Here is an 18,852-nt window from a genome sequence, read left to right on the forward strand (position 1 = left end):
AGCGTGTACTACTTCGCATCTAAACTCCCATGAACGACGCGAGTCGGGCGCTACCAGAGTTAATCCCTCTTGGTAGGGGAGACTAAGGTGTGGGGTACCTCCCGCATACGAGCCCAAGTATTCCTCAAAAATCCGGAGGCTCGGCGTCGCAGTTTGCTGAGCCCATATATCACAACTTGAATCTGCTTGCCTCAGTTTGTATACGATACATTTTTAAAATATCGCCCGTATGAGTTCGCAGCTCATTCTTCGATCAAGGGTGGGGTATGTGATATTGTCGCCTCAGGTGGGATCCCGTGCTTGACTGGATCGAGAATGAGCAAAATAATCGCGTACAGTGTGACTGGGAAAGCCACGGAGATGACCATCGCTTGCCTCGAGAGGTCTATGGATTCCCACAACTTGAGCGTTTTCGGAAATCGCCGCTGATGGTTCAGGTAACGAACGACATGGCTCTCGTTCTGATAATGCTTGTAAATCCAGCGACGAACTCGTTCCGATTCGACGGTAACGCCGTACGAGCACTCGCACACTGCGAAGTAGCCGGCACAGAGCATTATCGCATGAGCCCACGTGGTGATATGCGGCATTGCGTAGTCGGTCTGATGGTATCTTGCCATTACCAGACCTTCGGAGACATTGCCTATAACGGCTGCGACCCACAGGCAGCATAGAGGGCCGAATAAACTGTCGGAGTAATGGATGAGTTTCGATATCGTTGAGTGGCGGACCAAGGCCGATTGGTGCGGCACCGGTTCCTCGATAACGGCGCGTAACTCGAATTTAATCGCGGCGGCAACGAGCGCGTAAAGTACCATCGTGAACACGGTCGACCCCACCACCACAAACGACTCGAAATGCCGAGAGAAATAGAGCATCAAGAATGTATAAATCGTCCAATTCTTCGATCCGACGAGATGAACGTTGCGGTGTGTGTTTGCGACCTCGTAGAATCGTAACGTCACCATAGCGGCGACGGCCGTTATCGATGCCAACACGACGACAATGCAAATTTTGATGTTCTTGGGTTGACGAGCACTGAGTGTTCCGAGGAGGAGATATAACTTCTCGGTGTGCCGGTTGAGGACGAAGTGGTTGCTAAGCGCCGCGCCCAGGTTCAGTGTCGTGCTCGTCCAAAAAATCGTGACATTCGACAGCGGGCTGATACATTTGAAGTAAATCGAAGCCAGATACAGAATTGTGTGCAACACGTACAGCAGCCGGATGATGAAGAGCCAAAATTGAGTGACGATCGCGCGGAGCGACAAAAGTGAATATGTGAGTCTACCGTTCGACGGAATGCCCAGACCTCCCCCTCCAAGGATTTGGACCAGAGTCAAAGCCGTTCGGAACTCCGGCAGTAGAGGCGGTAAGCCTTGGCTTGAGTCTTCGAACGAAACTTCTTCGATATTCGGGGTGATGGGGGACAGATGAGCGGCCATTTGCTCGGCCCCTGGTGCGGTGTTTTCGACCGATAGCGAAAGGCTGAGATGAGGTCTTGCCGGGTCGTCTTTGCGTAGTTTGCGTCTTCTCGACGACGCTCTTCGTTTGGGCGCGTGAGTTGAGTCTGCCGGAGTCGGCGATGGGGACTCCGGGGGACTCGAAGGCACTTGTTGTGAAGTTTCACTCGGGGGTTCATTGTCGTCCGCTACGGTAATCTCTACATGTGTTGCAGCCGACGAGGTCCTGCAACGAGTCACAGAGCTGTACGAGCCAACAAATTCGAAAAACTCCTTAACAGAAAGATCGAAACGATTTCTGACGATTCAGATTAGCCTGTCTATCTGAACTTACATCCCTAGGTCGATCCTGCCGCTCCCAACGAGGTCGGCGGGGAGGTTCAATGAAAACTGTGTTTTAAAACAGGGTTGCTATTCTCAGGTTTTCATCTCTTTCCTTAGCCATCTCCGGTCCGACAAGTCGAATGGACGCTCATTCTTCCATCGCCTCGCCGCCCGTCAACCTCAGCGACAACTGTGCTGACGACGACGATGGTTTCGAGCTACGGGCCAGAGAGCTCTTGGCCTCCTACCATAGCGGCCCCACACCCTTTCCAAGCCCGTCTAGCGGATAGAGAGAAGGCAGAACCTTACGGAGAGATCGACGGTTCTCAGGTAGGAGACTGAACCGCCAGACTAACAAGAACGAGCTCGCTTCAATCCAGAGCTAAATGTTTTGGACTGGGTACTACATGGTTATCATGTTTCTATTGATTTCAGCCGATCCTCATCGGAGCTCGGCCAGGAGGCTCGCTGTAACGTTGTTATGGAAATGGTCTGTTTATTGTAATTTGAAGAGTCGTTTCCTGAAGGGTAAATTCTCGTGAATGGACCGGCCGCTGCAATAATTCCGACTCATCATGCAAGAGGATCTTCTAGTCGATTATGCTGGTAGAGAACTCACACTTAGTCCGATTATCTGATAGATCGACTTGCGGAGCTTCAAGCGCTCCCCTGAGGAAGTAGGGTGAAGTCACGGCCCCTTGGGAGAGCTCTGACCTCCCCGAGGACTCCCTGAGCTAACCTATCTAGGCTACCCGAAAAGACCGCGGCCTCTCATTTGAGAACACTGCCATGGCTTATTCCGCTCGCGTTCCGCCTCATCGAAAGCTTCACAAGTCGGCACGATTGACACGAAAACGTGAATTTTCTGCCTCACCCCCGCAAGCGCGGAACGCTACATATGGAGCAAAGTCCCGGCATTAAGATCACATAAAGAGCAGCGTCCTGTCACTTTCATTTTAGGCTCCAGGCTTCTACTTCGTCCCCTGAAATCGATACATGTAGGTAGAGAGCCTGAATCGTCACACCTGTCGAGAAACGAGAATTCTCCCGTGCGCGTGAGTTCGCTAAAGAACAGCGCGTAAACGTCCAGCCCGGCTGAGTGATAACTCCTCGGGAATGTCTGCGCGGAATTTCCGAAAGCCGCTTTATCGTCCCAATAGAAATTCCGAAATGGGTTCGAGGGGATTCGGAGCTATCAGAGCTAGAATCTCTCCGCTTTCTCACCGAATCCCGGCGTTGACCCGAATCTGTGTCAAGGAGGGAGCTACCATTTGATGACGTGAATGCTTTGGCACTCCTGAGAGGGCGAGGCGGCTGCGAATCGACGGATCTCCTCTCCCTCGAGACTTCACAATACATCTATCGCTTCGGACGATTCCGAAACGAGAGGCTTCCATTCCGGGAGAAGATCGCCGGGGGTACATCATGAGGAAAAATCATAGATCCCAGCCTGGCTCGAATTGCACTGTAAAGGAGTGTCTCGAAGCTGGACAGATTCGATTCATGAATTATCCCCCCGAAAATATATATACCCAGAGAAATGATCCCCTCGGTCTGAAGTTTGAAACTATCCACAGAAGCGCAGGCGTCGATCCCAGAGGAAAGGAAATTTCGAAAGTAGCTACATAGATAGTGCCTCGATAGAGAAATCCTCACGACGTGGATATTCCCTTGAAGTTTCCAGCCAAAAAGGAATGATGGAAGAGCAAGGAACGGGACACCTATGAACTTCGCTAGCGCTCCCGGGAGGAAACCGACTTAATTTGCCTACATACCCACTCGATTATCTTTTCTCCGCTCAGAAAAGACCCCAACTGACAACCTGCACGATATTTCTCCTATCCTACTAGGCATCCACAAGCATTTCCACCGTTCCCTCCGACTGAGGTAATCTCCGTCCGTGAGTCATGAGGGGATCCAACCTTCACTACGCCATGGATCGTTTCACTCTGGGTCAGCCATTCTGGGATCTTGAGTAAGATGCGCATAAGCATTAGTTCGAACAGCGATTCGGAGCTTCCCTAGAGAATACGGATTTCCCCAGTACAGGCATCCGAAGCTTGTCCAGTATTCCGCCGTTCATTCCGCTCCTTTTCTAGGGCGGCTCTCCAGCAAAGAGCGCAGATTCGCTCTTGCGGTTTGTTTGATGCGACGGGTAGGTTGGTTCTTCAGACCGGACACCTTGCAAACAGATGCTTGAACATATGCTTCTGAACTAATGCAGGCATGCATGGGGCTTAATTTGTGGAGAGGATTGTCTCGGTGATCTTGGTTAATATCAGACGGTCCCCTAGTCGGAGCTTCTCTCTAAGCTCGGGCTCAATGGAGTTGTTCAGCAAACTTTCATAGATACGTGTATTGTTCTCATCTTGGAAGTGACCTCCTTGGCGGTAAGGTCTGATTCATTCGTTGACAGGCTTGAATCTCGTTCTGTCTTCAATAAGAGTGTGCTCGCGATCTTGTCGGAGCGGGGCACGCTTTCTAAGTTGTCCCAAGTAAATCGTAAAACGGTGGTTAGACTGGCTCTCTATCTCTTACCTCAATGGACGTCGAGCGTGGGACAGTTCGCAATGCGCGAGGGTTCTTCTGTCGCTTCTTCGAACGAGGATCTAGCTCACGAATCAGATCTAGAGCTCTCACGTCCCGCGATCGTTGTCTGCTGAAACACCCTATGTCCAGTGGGCTCACCCTCATGGAATCATGACTCCCCTGCTAATACTGTGAGGAGAGCTGACGAATCTCGACAGGGGCATCAAGCCTGCTCGGCTTTCTTCTCATGCTCGGCTCATGGGGACAAGGAGCAAGCACTCGTGCGCTTTTGACGGGGAAGCCCCCCGTTCATGGTCTCGAGATTGTCCTGCGGGCCTTCGAGAAATCAGAACTTTTCTACCTTGCGGTATCTCACCGATCTCAGACCTATTTCAGAATACAGTCTGCCGGCGGATCCACCGCATCGCAGAACGGACCCTTGTTCACGGAAATCGACATATGTCCCATTTTTCTCTTGGTACAGCGTAGCCAACAAGACACACGAGCTGTTTCCTCCTTTGATCTGGATACTTTTTCCGCGAATCTGGGGAAAAATCGCCACCCATCGACGATTTGCTTGGCACAACCCTTGACCTCCTGTCTCTCTCTCTGTCATTTTCTCTCACCCCAACGGATGATTGCAGACTCCGGATGAGCGTAGCTGTGGCTAGTCAATTGGCTCTGCTAGATCTCGCCGATCGCCAGGTTGACTAACTCGGGTGCTCATTTACTCACTCTATCATTCATCCATACATTCATAGGAGCCCCGTCTGACCGGTTGACATTCAGTGTTGTTCCGGATCCTCAGGACGTATTGGGGAGCGATCTCCGGTCGACCATGCTTCAACGCTTCTCTGTGGCTTTAGTGCTGTGCTGTATATTCATTCAACTCCTGGTCATCCATCCGACGGAGTCGAGACCGAAAAAACAGAAACAAGCCGGCCGGAACCAATCGCTCTTCAATCACTACGTCTTCGCTCTCACTACCAAGGGAGGCTTCTGCAACACCTCACGGAAATGCAACAGGTGACTGATTTATATCTGGTATCGTTCCGACTCGATCCGGGCTCCAGCCAGAGCTACCCGCCAGGCTGATTGCACGGTTTTGCGAAGCCCTCTCATATTCGTACGTCTAGACAATCGTAGATTCTTGTCATTGTTGGGATATTCACCCTACGCTCCGCAGGCAAAGCTTCAGAGCAGCTCAATGGACGATTCATGGCCTCTGGCCCAGTAACAGCACCTCGTCCGGCTCCGTGACCTCATGTGCAGCTCGGGAGAAGTTTTCCGTGGAGAAACTCTCACCAATACAGGAACGCTTGAACGACGATTGGCCCTCTTTCCGTGAGAATTCGGAACATTCGATTGCACCCCGGTTTTTGAGCTCCTTTTTCCCGCCCCCGAGCCCTGCCGCTCTTCTTTCTCCACGTGTCCTCAGCGCTCTCAGTTTTTCGAATTTTCAGTCGGCAATAACTCAAAGTTCTGGCATCATCAGTGGTCGAAACATGGTAGCTGCTCCGTGAATCACACTTTGATTAAGACCGTGGCTGATTACTTCAACACTACTCTGGATATCTACAGGTCGGTTTCCGGGTGACCGATTATCTCCTTCCGGTGAAGACAAGACACGTTCCCGTAGTGATCTCTGATAGGTTGCTAAGACATTTCGAAACTCCTTATCCCGAGCTCACTTTATCGAGGGTGCCGCTCCAGAATGACCACGAATGGATGAATGAATCATTCCACCGGCAGGAAACACAACGTGAGCAACTTCCTCATTAATGATAATATCGTACCGCGATTGGAGCCTTACAAGACGAAAGATTTCTTCGAAGCAATCCGCAACGATCTCGATAATAAGAACGTGAACGTAAGTTACTAGTTCTGGGTAAAACGATAATTTGTATAGCTTAGAATAATCCCCGTGTATCGCCCCCGTCGTCGATGGACCGAGGAATTGACTGAATCTTCATCCATATAGGTGATCTGTCGAAGAGCTGCGAACATATCTGTAGTCGTCGAAGTGCGCATTTGTTTGAATGAAACTCAGCTGAATGTTGTCGATTGTCCAAGAAAGCACTCGAGCTGTCGAAAAGATCTGTACTACCTGCCCCCTTTGAGCCCCGGTGGCGAGCCCCCGGCACCGGCGGATACAGCAAAAGTGGTCGCGACCGAGAACTGAAACCGAGGCGTGGCATTCACTTAGCACTCGAATCGAAATAAAGTCGCGATCCATTCAGTGACATAATCGAATCGGCGAATTTTGCGCACGAAAACAGGTTTGATGAGCGGGAAAGTCATGTCGGAAACTAAATATAAGCACCGGAATGAAGCCGTCTACATGGAGTCGTTTAACTGATTTACAATATGTCTATCCCAGAGCGCGTGTGTATCGCTCTCGATTGAAGAGATCCTACGGTTAGAACGTATACCCATAGTTTTCCACTGTGTCTAGCTTGCATTCCTGAGTCTGCCAACCAGTCATAAAATCGTAGAAATCGTCATAAAGCTCAAGCAGCGAACCAGGCTCCGAGGAGCCGCTCGGTCTGCGCCACCCACGGACTCTCTCACGAATGAGGGTACCTCAATCCAATCAATAAATCTGTCGATTCCACTCATCTGTGCGGAGATCAGATTCAAAATCCATGGAAAATACGACTCTCGTCCCCAAATGAGGTCTTACAGCAAAACACGTCTCATAAATTCAAAGCTGATAATGGGAATCCAAAAATTTTCACAATGGATCTCGCCTCAGCAGCTTTACACGAGACGGCTACTCCCCAATTTTATCGTCGGAGCCACCCTGAGGATGGCACACGATTCGATATTTGATGACTTTGCTAAGTGGCGTTCGGTAGCTCAATGTTTGGTTGAGCCAAGTGGAGAACTCTTCTTCTTGCTCCATTCTTCCCCGAAGCAGTGGAGCCCCTCAATGACTTCTCTCATTCGCGCGAAGGTGTCCACACGACGGCAAGGGATCATCCGGCGAGCGAACCGGCCAAGCAACGAACCGAGAAACCACCGGATCGGGCCAAACGGACGTTTGCAGGGCAAATCATCGCCAGTCCTTGTGAGCACCGTCAGAGAGCAACTTGTCTCGTATTTCTCCCCTGCAACTGTGATGTGCATGATAGCGCGAGTGCGCGCGAACGTACTACACTGTCTGACAGCAAGCGTGGAAGCTGGATCCAGGGCGGAGGCTGCTCGGCAGCGACCTCTGATCTGTACCTGTGATGCCCAAATCGCACTCTGATGAACACCAGAAGCTTAGGATAACAATGTGTTGCTACATCCCGTTACTCATCGCAGCTGTGAGTGTTTTCATTCAAATCTAGCTCGTAAATAGATCACAAGAATCGCGGCACCCCATCCGCGGCTCTGCGAATCTGCCATTCATACGAAGCCTTCCGGCGCGTGATCTTAACTTTATCCTCCGTATTCTGAGTCGACAACGTCCCGGATGTCCGAGGGGTCACCATCTCGAATATTCCGAGCGTATTCACATCAATGGCAAGCTAGAGCGCATCCGGGTAGGATTGCTTGAAGCTCCATACGTTGGCACTGTGGGCCCGGATGAAGTATTAGGATGCCCGCCGTCATTCCAGGATTTCCAAGGCGTGATTCTCAGACGACGCGCGACGACTGAATTAGCGTGTGTGCTCTCGATCGAACGTCTCGATGATAACTTCTTTAGACAGCTAAACAATCTGCGGGTGATATCGTTCTGGACCTCCAACCTCGGTTCGGGTCAGCATGGTTTCGAGGCCGGCTATATCCTCCGCATACCCACTAGAATCTCGGGTAACGAGACCCCTTGATAACTGCGAGAACTACGTATCGGGGACATCGCGTGGAATCAGTCATCTTCGAAATTTATATCCCCGACGATGGGATTGCGCTTCTCGCTCATCTCACTCACTGCGTGCAATCCATATCCTCATTCCCTAGGTTATCCATCCGAGAGTCTTGTTCCGTGAAAATCGAAGCTCTTGTGTTAGAAAACTAAAGTTCAATCGCCGGTGCCGATAATTTCGCAAGACTTCAGTCCCCTTCTGCGCGTGTACGCATTCTGCTCCCTCTCACGATCGCAATACCTTGACTGACGGCCCGATGCGTGGAAGTTCGGCTGTTTTCCCACAGTCAGGTGGGAAATTTCGCCCCGATCGCATTCGATTCATTGTCGAGCGTTGACGCCCGCAAGCGCCCTCTACGCCCAGGTCTGGCCTGCGGGACTCCATCGTGACGGGAAGCGGATGTCAAATGAGACGTCCAAGTGACGTCCGGCTAACTACCTGAGAAGCTGGAGAGAAAGTTGAGGCGGACTCGTAAAGGTAGAAGACGCTCGCCGAGGAATTCCGACTAGATCCTGCTCATCCGCGGTGTGTAGTATAGTATCTCAGACTGGTACGCGACTCCACTACATTGCAAGTGAATGGGCTATTTTTAGAACGGGTCCTCTTCGTTTAGTGTACGTCAGGCACTGGAAGAACCCCCCCAAGACCGATTTACGTCACGGGGGAGGTCGATGTAGAATGCAGTGCGCGCGCAGCCTTGGTCCCGCCCGCGAGAAGAGCGCGGGACGTGCAGCACCAACTGTTGCACTTGGTGCTAGTCAAGATTGCTATATGGTTGCTGCTCTGAAAAACGGGGAGACTTGAGCGAGTGAAGTCGGTTGACGTTCCGCTCGAGTCGAACTTCTTGGCCCAGTGCTATGAGGTTTTGACTTTGTCGGCCTCTAATTCTACTCATTCCGATACAGCATACCTACTATGTGGTCTCTACTACTCGTCTCGGTGAGTACTCTCTCAGCTGAGGAGACTGGCCCATGCAACTGTTCGTTATCCATGAGTCTCAAGCGAAAGGAAGGATAGGTACATTCCCTGCATACAGACGTTTTTGATCGCTCGATAGACTCTCCGTTGTGATGACGAGTCGAGACAAAACAAATCGCCGATCGGATTGATCGGTTTTCGGGACGTACCGAGCCAGTGCGTCGGAGCCGTTCTCCCGCGATGGCGAAACTGGACACGATCGTAGATTCACCGACCAATCGAACGATGGAACCCTGGAGAACACAATTGACCCCATTGGAAGCGTCCGGTACTGCCGCAAGGAGTGGAGCGCGAATCTTCCAGACGGCGCAGACGCTTGTTCTTTCTGCTGTGTTCTGGATTCCTCGTCGATCGCCCTGAACACCTATGTACATGTGTCGAGAATGTTTTTTTGTCCTAGCCAATAGGGTATGCGGGACCGATGTTGTATGCGCGTCGAGTCATGCTCGGCAGAATGTTTTCCTTCCGGTCAAGCGAATCGCTCCCTGTCCCCGCTGCTGGACCATTGGACTGCATTCACAGCTCCAATCGAATGCCGAAGTGACTCCATCCGTGCGATAGACGTTCGGGAAGCGATCTCTCAGCTCCGTCGATGCATGCGTGGGACCCCGAGTCTGGATCGCTCCATATGGCTCCGGACTACCGCTGGCTACCGGGGCCGAGAACAAACTCTGCAACAATGGCAGGTGTGTTGATTGACGGGATCGCTTCTTACAAAAACATGGACTGAAGACGCCGGATCAATCTTCGGAGCCTAACTGCAGCTAACAACTCGATTTAGCAAGCGAAGTCTAGCCGTGCCATCGAGAATGACCGTCACCAAGGATTAGTTGCCGAAAGTATTCCGCGGTAGGTCTCCGTCGGCGTCGTGAAGTCGATTAAGGATAGCGTATGGAGTACTCAATGGCGGCGACTCGGCGCGCGCCCTGGCCTGATTCCCGACCCGTTGACCGTCAACAATCGACGTGAGAAAGGAGGAGGATCGACGCGCGGGAAGAAGCTTGGAATATGTTTCTCAATAACTTCCGGATGTATAATCCATTCGGATCAATAAGCGGCCGATGGAAATCACTCCTGCAGAAGCCCAAGGAAAACCAGAGCTCATTTATACAGATATAGATAGAATAGATAGATATAGGGTATAGATTGGGCTGAAACCTCTCGGTGACTTCGTTCCGCACGCTAGAACATCTACCTCCCCCTGAGTTTCTGAAAACGGAAACCTGAGGACACTTGACCGGTGTCTCGTATGTACAGAGAGTCTCGGCCGACTTCACTTACGTCTGCATCGATGCTCTCTGTATATGCATGTTCTATCCGACGATTCACCAGGAACTCCGATGCAGAGTCTCGGTATCTGTTGGACGTCTGTTCTGGTCGACGTCGTTGGCACTATAGCTGCCGCCACTGTTGTTGTAGAGCTCATAGTGGACGACGTGCACGTCGGCGCAGCCGTTGTCGCTGCTGCCGCGGCGGCGGCAGCTGCTAGAGTTGTCTATTTTCGGAATGGGCGTTCCCGTTTTGTGGACACAATAGAGATATTTCGGGCGTTTCAGACGCTAGATGCTTCAGCCCCGCCTCCCGGCGACCGACGCCGAGGGCTTCAGTGACGGGGCCGCCTCCTTATTTTCCACGTGCGTTGGTCGCCTACAGGACGCGTCGCAGCGAGTACTGACGTTCATAGGGGTCCAACTTTATCCAATTCACCCTTGAACGTCGATCCTGTGATTTTTCCATCAACTCTAACCGTAGAGAGTTGATGGAAAAAAAACTCTTCCCGGCTCGACGTCCTCTGCGTGTCAAAGGAGGATGAGCTCGTTTCCCGGTTTTTCCACCGTGGGATCACTGGATCCGTGAAATCGTCCCCGCGCTCGCCTCCAACTCTTCACGTGATCGATGCCGATTGGGCTGTCCAATGAGTTTCGAACCAGTGGTGCGATTTATCCGAGCAAGGGATCATACGCCCTTGGAGCCCATCTGATTCGAGCCGCGTTATGTTCTCCTGAGGAGCGTCGAAAGAGCTAAAGCACGCTTCGAAAAGCTTAGGGGTAGCCGTTATTGCTTGTCGCTTCATTAGGTCCCCGCGCTATACAAACGGAAGATGCTGCGGAACACGGCGCGACCAGCCGGTGAGACGCCCCTCTACGAGATGATGTTCCTTAGTCAGCTTCAGCAAGCATGCACCCTGGCCACGCAAAGCCGATTGGGGACTTTCGGGAGCGAATAATTCGAAGACTTCATTCGCCGGCAGAGCTCTATCAGAAGTCATTGATCGGAACTGTAAAATGATACATTGTTTACGGGGAATTTTAATTGATCACGTCAGAGGGCAGAACTTTAACGATTCTCCAACTTCGCTTCCCCGAACGAAGGAGTCCGCGACTTACGAGAGACAACAACGCTCGACGTAAACCCCCAGTCAGCCTCGTTCGACGCGTTTTGGCGAAGCAACGAAGAACCCACGCAGAGTTCCCGGCTCCAGAGAGCAGTCGCGGAAAGTCCGGACACTCATCCGGATAATGACGCGGCATCGGGCTGTAACCATTTCGCAGAACACTTCCTCACGCGCTGAAAACGTGCATCTCCGTGGGCGCATTGATTCGAATGCTCCCGCTGACGTGAGTTCGTCTCGCATATTACACCTCAACGTGTGTACCAAGGGAGGCGCTTCGGAAAGTTGACAGTGACCCAATTATCGAATCCTTCGCTTTCGTCGGCCCCATCCGCCGCGAAACTTGAGATTTATCCTGGATTCTTCTTGACCTCTCTATGATCCTTTCGTGCTTGCATCACGACGCCGACGCAGAGGGAGAATCACACGTCACAAAAACGACACGAGGCCCTCTCCTGACGGGAGGACGTGAATGCGACCGACCCTCCGCCAGACATGTTCCTAAAGCGTCGGGCAGTCCGTGCTCTCCATGGGGATCTGAACAGAGATAAAACTATTAGTTATAGACTGCCGTCGATAGCAGCCGTGGATGCCGGGCCAAATGTTGGCGGTCCCATGGGAGCTCGTTGCTTGCTTTCAAAGGCGTCGAGATTTATTCGTCCTGGAGGAAGAAAAGAGACGCTAAAAGCCTCACCTACTCACTCGGACGTCTTGATGAGTGGCTGCGATCTCGATCTTCTATTCTTGGAAAGCTCGCAACCCCTCACTGGCGAGCCTTTCCTACCCCACCTCGCCAGCCGGCTCACCCTACATAGTTCCGAAACTCCCCGAAACCTTTTCGCCTTCTCCTCAATCTTCCGAACCTCCCCGACACTGTTTCGAGGCCGTACGAGGAGCTCTCCGGATTGACACGGGCATCACTTGACGCCAGGTCTCGGCATGCTTCCCGATTTTTTGTTAATTACCAGCTCCGGACCTCGAGGAACGCGGGCTTCCCGAGACGCCGATTCTATCCGAGCCCCGCTGACGTACTAGCCATCTCGGTCGGAAGGGACCTCGGCTGACCTTTTCCCAAAGCATTGCATCAGCGCTCTGCGCAACGTTTTACACCCGATGCGCTTTCGATGAACAAAAATCTCCCGGCCCCGAAACGGATTTATCTGCGTTCAGTCACCTGTTCGATTACTGTGTCAACGGATCGGGTATGACGGCGACTTTCTACACGGGTCACGTTTCTCGATCGACCTAATGTTTCTCCTCAAAACACAGCAGAGTTGTACGTTTCACCTTGATGGATGTCGTTTTTTCCCTCGATAGCATCGCCGGCTTAGCAAGATTCTGAGAAGTCTCCAGACAAATCTCGAGAAATCTCGCCAGTAGCCCGTTCGGCAACAATACTCCGCGAGGATTGGAGCTCGAGCGCTAATGAAGCCGCTGCTGTCTGCCGGCAAGCTTTCATCCGGCCGTCTGTGCGGAGCGTCCACAGTGCTTCAAATTAAACGCGATGCAAAGCAACTTGGTTGGCTGTCGCAAAATAAGTGGCTCCATGTCATCAATGAGAAAGAGTCTCGACCGAGCTGGCAACTTGATAATCAAGTGGAACTCGTTCCTTCATGTGGACAGCATTCTCGGCTGTCGTTTCTTCTTTCCCTCGCCTTAACGTCTGCCGCCTCCGAAGCCAACCGACCGCCTGCGTAAGGCAGGCGGGCCGGCTGGACGCTCAAGAGAGGGATCGAGTTTTGCATTCGACCCTCCTCTTCGTCGCGCGTTAGTTTGTTTCGTTATTCCGTTAGCTTCAAACTCGGAACTGAGCTGATTTCCAAACGTGTGCCGCGCGGGTTCCACTAACTCAATCAGAGCTTCTAAAGCTCTTATTGCGTAAACTCGTTCGTTTATTTATACCGGGTCTTCGCGAACTTTCCAGTCGATGAATTCCACTCGCGTCACTGTGATATGGTCTTCGAGCAGGAGTCTCCAGGTCGGAGTGGCATTCCGGGCTCGAGGACGATTTTCCGACTGGTTTTTCATTCGCTTTCGACGCGACCATTCCTGAGTAGGAGCGAAGATCCTCGATGTAACGGATCGACTCCTCTGATGCGAGCTCGTTTAATGAATGCGGCGGAAAGTTCCGAAAAGCGAGGAGCGAACCGAGCTTACGATCTAGACTTTTTCCTCGAAGATTGTTCTTTTCGAAGGCATCATCTTCCGGACATTCTACGAGACATCCGTGCGATTGATACTGATTTTCCCTCTTTGGAACAATCTATGGAGTGAGGAAAATCTTCCCCAAAAGCTCCGGGCCCTCGTTTGGCTCCCGGAGTCCGGTCTCCCGCTCAATCCGAGCCCACCACGAAGAAGCCCCGCGCTTATCACGGATCGCTCCGTCGCTATTCTGAGCCGGCCTGAAATTCAGACTGACACGGTTTCGGGAATTAACGGGAATTGGAACAGCTGACGTCTCCTTTTGAGAATTACTCCACACGATCCTTCTCCACTCACAATCCTGAAGTGAATATTTGGGAAACCGAAGAATGATGCTTCACCGAACTCGCACGATCATTGCCGATGGTATGCAAGGGTCGGTGAAAATCCAGAATTTACGAGTTCATGCAGTAGGTGCATACTCAGAGATGACCGGGAGAATAAGTATGGTCTGATCTTGTCTCGGAGAGATGCTTCAGTCTCCCCATATCTGGCTGACGCAACGGTCAGACGAACGAGCTCAGGCAAGTGGGTACGAAACTTGGACGTAAGCGCAGCGTACTTCCGCTCCCGGAGAAACTTCTTTGGCGGTGGAGTCTCACGATAACAGGTGTCAACAGAGCAGTGCCAGTATCTCTCCTAAATCTGATTAGATAGACCTTGTTCGGTGGTCAAGACATTGACTCTGCCTCGCTGAGAGCCTTCCACGCGAGCAACACCGGCACTGAGTTGTCGGCGAGCCTTACAAGGGAGTCTTCAATATCCTTCACTGGAAGTTCAGCAATCTGCTCGAGGAGTAGGCATCAATGGTGACCGGAATTCATCCGAGTCACGAGACGTCCCCACGAAGATAATCCTCCATTCTTAGCCAGAAACTGAGGCGGACTGAGGCATCTCATTCTCGGGCATTCTCCTCGAAAGGCCTCTGGTCAATGACCGAGCGCTCGTTTTTTCTTCGCTATCCCACCAAAATGGTATCGTTTGCTCACCTCTTCAGATTTCATTCTGTTTTCATTTCCCCGAGAGCTACCAACGGTACTGAAGACAATGCTTGTTTCAGTAGCCGCTTCTGCTACCGAACAGCGGTAGAATCGCATTCACGATCAGCATCAAAGACGGCATCGCTCGCCGACCTGTCGTTGCTCCCGACGATTCGCCTAGAGCATCATGAATGAAAGCGGCTACTTTCTGACCCTCCTCTTCCTTTTGGGATAATTGTTTCAAATTTATTGTTTCAACTGGGATCGCTTAGACTCAATCGGCGCACGGTCCGCTCATCCGCGCTTCGGTTTGAGTGAGTTCTGCCTGAGAGAAGCTGTGGAGCACTCGAAACTCTTGAAGGAACAACGAGTTTGTCTAACCCTTGAGAAACTCTCAGGAATTCGGCTCCGTACGGGACGGACATGCTTTCGCTCCGTTCTGCTCTCCAAAATCCGATGTGGAAGTCTCGATTAGTCGCCTCGGAGCTAAGATTTCCTCCCACGCCTAAATCGCCAACCTCGGCGCTCGCGTAATCAAGAGTCGCGGATCAGCTATCAGAGTGTCCAGAGAAATGGGTTTTTCGGTTCGGGAAAGGAGCGGCTCTGATGGCACCGAATCTCTCGATGACGTCGCGATTCACTTAACCAGGAGGTCTCCACGCTCCTGAGAGCGGAAGCGGTATCACGCTAGTAGGCGAAGAGAACCACACTCAGTGTCTCTTCGAATGAGCTCCGACTTCGATTAAGCCTCGGCTCTGTGGTCTCCGCTCTGTGGTCTCCGCTCTGTGGGGTGTCAAGCAGAGGATTAATAAGGTATTTCCAATGGCGATATAGCCGAACAAAAAGAGGGAAACCTCCTCACGCCGAGGCATGCGGCTCAGGGCATCCGCTCAGGGCATCCGCTAAGGATACGCTATCAACATCCATAGCAAGGAGATTTCCACTATCGAGAGGCTCACAGATATCGTGACTCGTTTTGTATTGAGCGAGAGCATCGGAGCGTGTGGAAGAGCGACCGTGCCGCTGCGGTGTGGCGCTCCGCCTTTGCCCGAGACCGCCTTGTCCCGAGACAGCTTCTGACAGCTGAAGGGAAGGAGCGTTGTCACGAGCGCGTTCTTCCCGCGAGCTTCTCTGTTCCTCCGAGTTTCCGAATTAATAGATCGATACCCAATCCCGCACGGATTCCTGCGAGGAATCCACCGAATCGAATCATGCGATTAGGCGGAGGAGATTGAGACCGCTCCGCTCCCCTATTTTAAGTCTTCGGCTATTTGCGACGGGCGCATATTTATGTCGGCCAGGAACGACGCGACGTCGCTATCGTATTGCTGCCGCATAGCAATCGTCCATCGGATGACCTTTATGAACTCGGACAATCATATTTCGACCGCAATTCCGTTCCCGAAACTCACGTCGGCGGCAGTGCGAGGAGCGAACTATCCGAAGGCTAACTTCTATGCAGGGCAGGTGCTTTTTATTAAGAGGTCGCCTCAGTCCGCTACTCATAATCCGCTACACTTGTACGTCCGTATCGCAGGGGAACTAAGCTCGGCATTCCACGGGATTCCCAAAGCCGCTTAGTTTAATCTTCGACCAGCGCCTAAGGTCAAGCCGAGAAACACCTCACAGCAAAACTCTTCGCAATTCAGTCCTGATCCGTCGAGCTACACGGAAGTGGCCGTTGTCCCTCCATCCGTGTCCGGGCCGTGTCAACACATCGGCAGAGAATACGCTCAGGCGGTCGCACGTATCCTTGGCTCAGTTGCTTGCTATCTGTTGGGAGCAAAGAAGTCATTCCACCATTCCGATCGTCGCTTGGGAAGCTGGACAAAGAGCAACGACTCACTCGGGTGAAATTGTGAATAAAGACGAGCTCCTTGTCTCGCTGGCGTACTCCATCGTCCATTCACGAAGAACTTGCGAGGGCTCCGTCACGAAATTGTTAAGCTCAATCTATGGCAAGCTATTGGTTCCGACATTTACCCGCTATCATCGGATCAAATGCTCAGAGAGCTCAAATAAGTTTATCGGAGACCACTAGCTCCGCTCCGTAAGCTGTTGTCAATCAGCTGAGTGTCCCTACGGGACAATCGAGCGAGCGAATCGTCTCCCTCGCGCAGTCTCTGAGGGTTTCTCGATCCCGAACGACGCGCAAGAGATTCCCGTCTCCCTGCTGAGAGCAAACAATGCCGGACCATCACAACTGTCCTGAGGCTACGTGAGGAGGTCGCTGATAGAAAAGCAATGGCGAGTTGAAGATTGAGGTCTCGATCGGACCGGGGCTCTCTAAGTCTGTGATTCCGAGCCTGCGGTGAGACCACGACCTGCCGTGTGTCCAGTCACTCGGTTTTCATGTGACCGGAGCTCATCCTCCTGAAGTTATAATTCCCCTCCCTGCTACGACAGCCGTGCCGGCGGTCGCGGAAGTCCGCGTGGTCGAAAACCTCCCCCCCCCCCCCCCGACTTTCGGAGTCGAACCTGAGGACTCACATCTGAATCGGGGACCCCATTCACAAACGAGAATGATTCGTAGTTGTCGGGGATTGCAACCGGTTACCCCTGACGATGAGAATGTAATCATCGAGCTCGAGGCGTCGTGACGTTCGAGCCTCACTTATTAGCGTGTGGAGTTTCCTAATAGGACGCATGGTGTAACCGTCCGATGACGAAGTGTAACAAGTTTCGGTCAATAATATTATATTTCGACTGAGCTAAGAGATGTGTTCGATACAAGCATTCATCGCTTGAGGGATTCACGCGGCGACCTCATGCCTACGACTCACTTTTCAGTGATCGAATGAGTATTGCGTAAGGCACTGATTAAGTACCTAGCTGTGTGTGTGTGACCACAGTTCAGGGCCCCGTGGGCGTTTTCGATTTTCCTTGGTGAGGATCTCACCCCTAGTTATATAATAATTCAGTAAGGATTAGGTAAGAATTCAATGACAGAAATAAGAATGGTGTATCTTGATCTCCGTGAGAGCCTAGGCCATGTAGCAGAAGAAGCGGGATCATCGCGGATTTCGCCTGCTCCAAGCACCAGACCCTCTTCGTATGGAAGTCTCCGTTGGAAGTCGTGGTAGTGATCCTCCGCTGCAGCGCCGGCGCCGTCTCATGCAAGAGGCCATGAGAGGTAGTCCGCGGGGAGGGAGCGACGTTCGAGAAGTCGGCGGAGTTCACGGAATTCTCGTTTCACGACTAGCAGTCAGGGTAGCCGCATCGGCTAATCTCTCGACTTCCTTTGGTGGCTCCGACCGGAAATGCTTAGAATGGCCACAGGGAATGCGCGGGGGTCGCGTGCGTCCCACGAGCCGCGCATTGTACATCCCTGACTCAGCCTTTGTCCTATTGAATAGGTAGTAGCTTCCCACGTTACGTCTTGCAGCCCTGGAGAATTCTACTTCCACTCCGGTCGGATTCGCTCCTTGCCAGACGCGCAGCGTGCCAGTGATCGTCAACAGTGGATGACAACACGACGCGTCGCGAGATGCCTATGTCACGGAAAGCAGAATATGGACCTGCGGAAGACTCGTTCGGAATTCTCACGCATTTCGAGCTTCAGTGGGTCCGGGAAAAGCGGGCGTGCCCTCCGGTGGACCGTTCCGAGCGGATTTCCGCCCATACGGAGCAACGAAAGGCTCACATTCTTACCTGCGCGATGCAGAGCCGCTGGGGCGTCTCAACGATGCACACACATACGTAGGTCTCATATGTCATAATGCTCCGTAAGAATATTAGAGAAGTCCGACAAATCGGACTCAAACCGGTCCGAGGAGGTCTTCTCCGGAGATCGAGAACTGTTCGGGGGAACATTTTCTCAACGTTGTCGATAGAGAATCACGACTCGGACCTAACATGCACGAAGTGTAAGCGCATTGAGAAAAATTTTCGGAGAATCAATCAGAGTCACGGAAGGATCCACGAAAACTTCACTTTGTGAATGTGAAAGATCAGAAGAGACGGCATCAGGACGGCAGAGGACTCTCCTCCCAGCGGAGCTGAAGGGAGTGCAAATGGTTCAACGTTCCTCAGGAGAGGTTTTTCGTTCTTCGTGCGCATAACATGTGGAGTATCAAGTATCAGCTCAACGCGTGCCGTGAGCAGCAGTGCTCGGAGAGAAGATTCCCCCATCA

The 18,852-nt window shown here is 52.1% G+C and overlaps 2 protein-coding genes across 2 annotated transcripts; one reads left to right on the top strand and one right to left on the bottom strand.

Annotated features, from left to right (window-relative positions):
• Window positions 1-142: 142 nt before the first annotated feature.
• Window positions 143-3,778, bottom strand: LOC114828623 (uncharacterized). The gene is made up of 3 exons (XM_029113327.1): window positions 3,707-3,778; window positions 1,795-1,850; window positions 143-1,686 (listed from the first exon to the last, which is right to left on the bottom strand). Exons 1-3 carry the CDS (start codon window positions 3,776-3,778, stop codon window positions 243-245), a joined length of 1,572 nt encoding a protein of 523 aa, XP_028969160.1. The 3' UTR covers window positions 143-242.
• A 1,192-nt stretch (window positions 3,779-4,970) lies between these two features.
• LOC100899874 (ribonuclease DdI) lies at window positions 4,971-6,875 on the top strand. Its single transcript, XM_003739582.2, has 5 exons — window positions 4,971-5,339; window positions 5,500-5,657; window positions 5,777-5,894; window positions 6,066-6,183; window positions 6,295-6,875. The coding sequence occupies exons 1-5, from the start codon at window positions 5,152-5,154 to the stop codon at window positions 6,493-6,495; spliced, it is 783 nt and encodes a 260-aa protein (XP_003739630.1). The 5' UTR covers window positions 4,971-5,151; the 3' UTR covers window positions 6,496-6,875.
• The last annotated feature ends 11,977 nt before the right edge of the window (window positions 6,876-18,852 follow it).

This window comes from Galendromus occidentalis, unplaced genomic scaffold (genome assembly GCF_000255335.2).
Source record: "Galendromus occidentalis unplaced genomic scaffold, Mocc_1.1 scf7180000076574, whole genome shotgun sequence".
Lineage (NCBI taxonomy): Eukaryota > Metazoa > Arthropoda > Arachnida > Mesostigmata > Phytoseiidae > Galendromus > Galendromus occidentalis.

What these genes read in the sequence shown, in the direction of transcription:
- LOC100899874 (XM_003739582.2), top strand. Translation starts at nt 5,152, where the DNA reads ATGCTTCAACGCTTCTCTGTGGCTTTAGTGCTGTGCTGTATATTCATT. An exon ending in CGACGATTGGCCCTCTTTCC is followed by an intron (nt 5,658 to 5,776) that starts GTGAGAATTCGG and finishes TCGAATTTTCAG; the next exon opens with TCGGCAATAACTCAAAGTTC. An exon ending in ACTACTCTGGATATCTACAG is followed by an intron (nt 5,895 to 6,065) that starts GTCGGTTTCCGG and finishes TTCCACCGGCAG; the next exon opens with GAAACACAACGTGAGCAACT.
- LOC114828623 (XM_029113327.1), bottom strand. Translation starts at nt 3,778, where the DNA reads ATGCTTATGCGCATCTTACTCAAGATCCCAGAATGGCTGACCCAGAGT. An exon ending in CGATCCATGGCGTAGTGAAG is followed by an intron (nt 1,851 to 3,706) that starts GTTGGATCCCCT and finishes TTTAAAACACAG; the next exon opens with TTTTCATTGAACCTCCCCGC. An exon ending in GGCAGGATCGACCTAGGGAT is followed by an intron (nt 1,687 to 1,794) that starts GTAAGTTCAGAT and finishes GACTCGTTGCAG; the next exon opens with GACCTCGTCGGCTGCAACAC.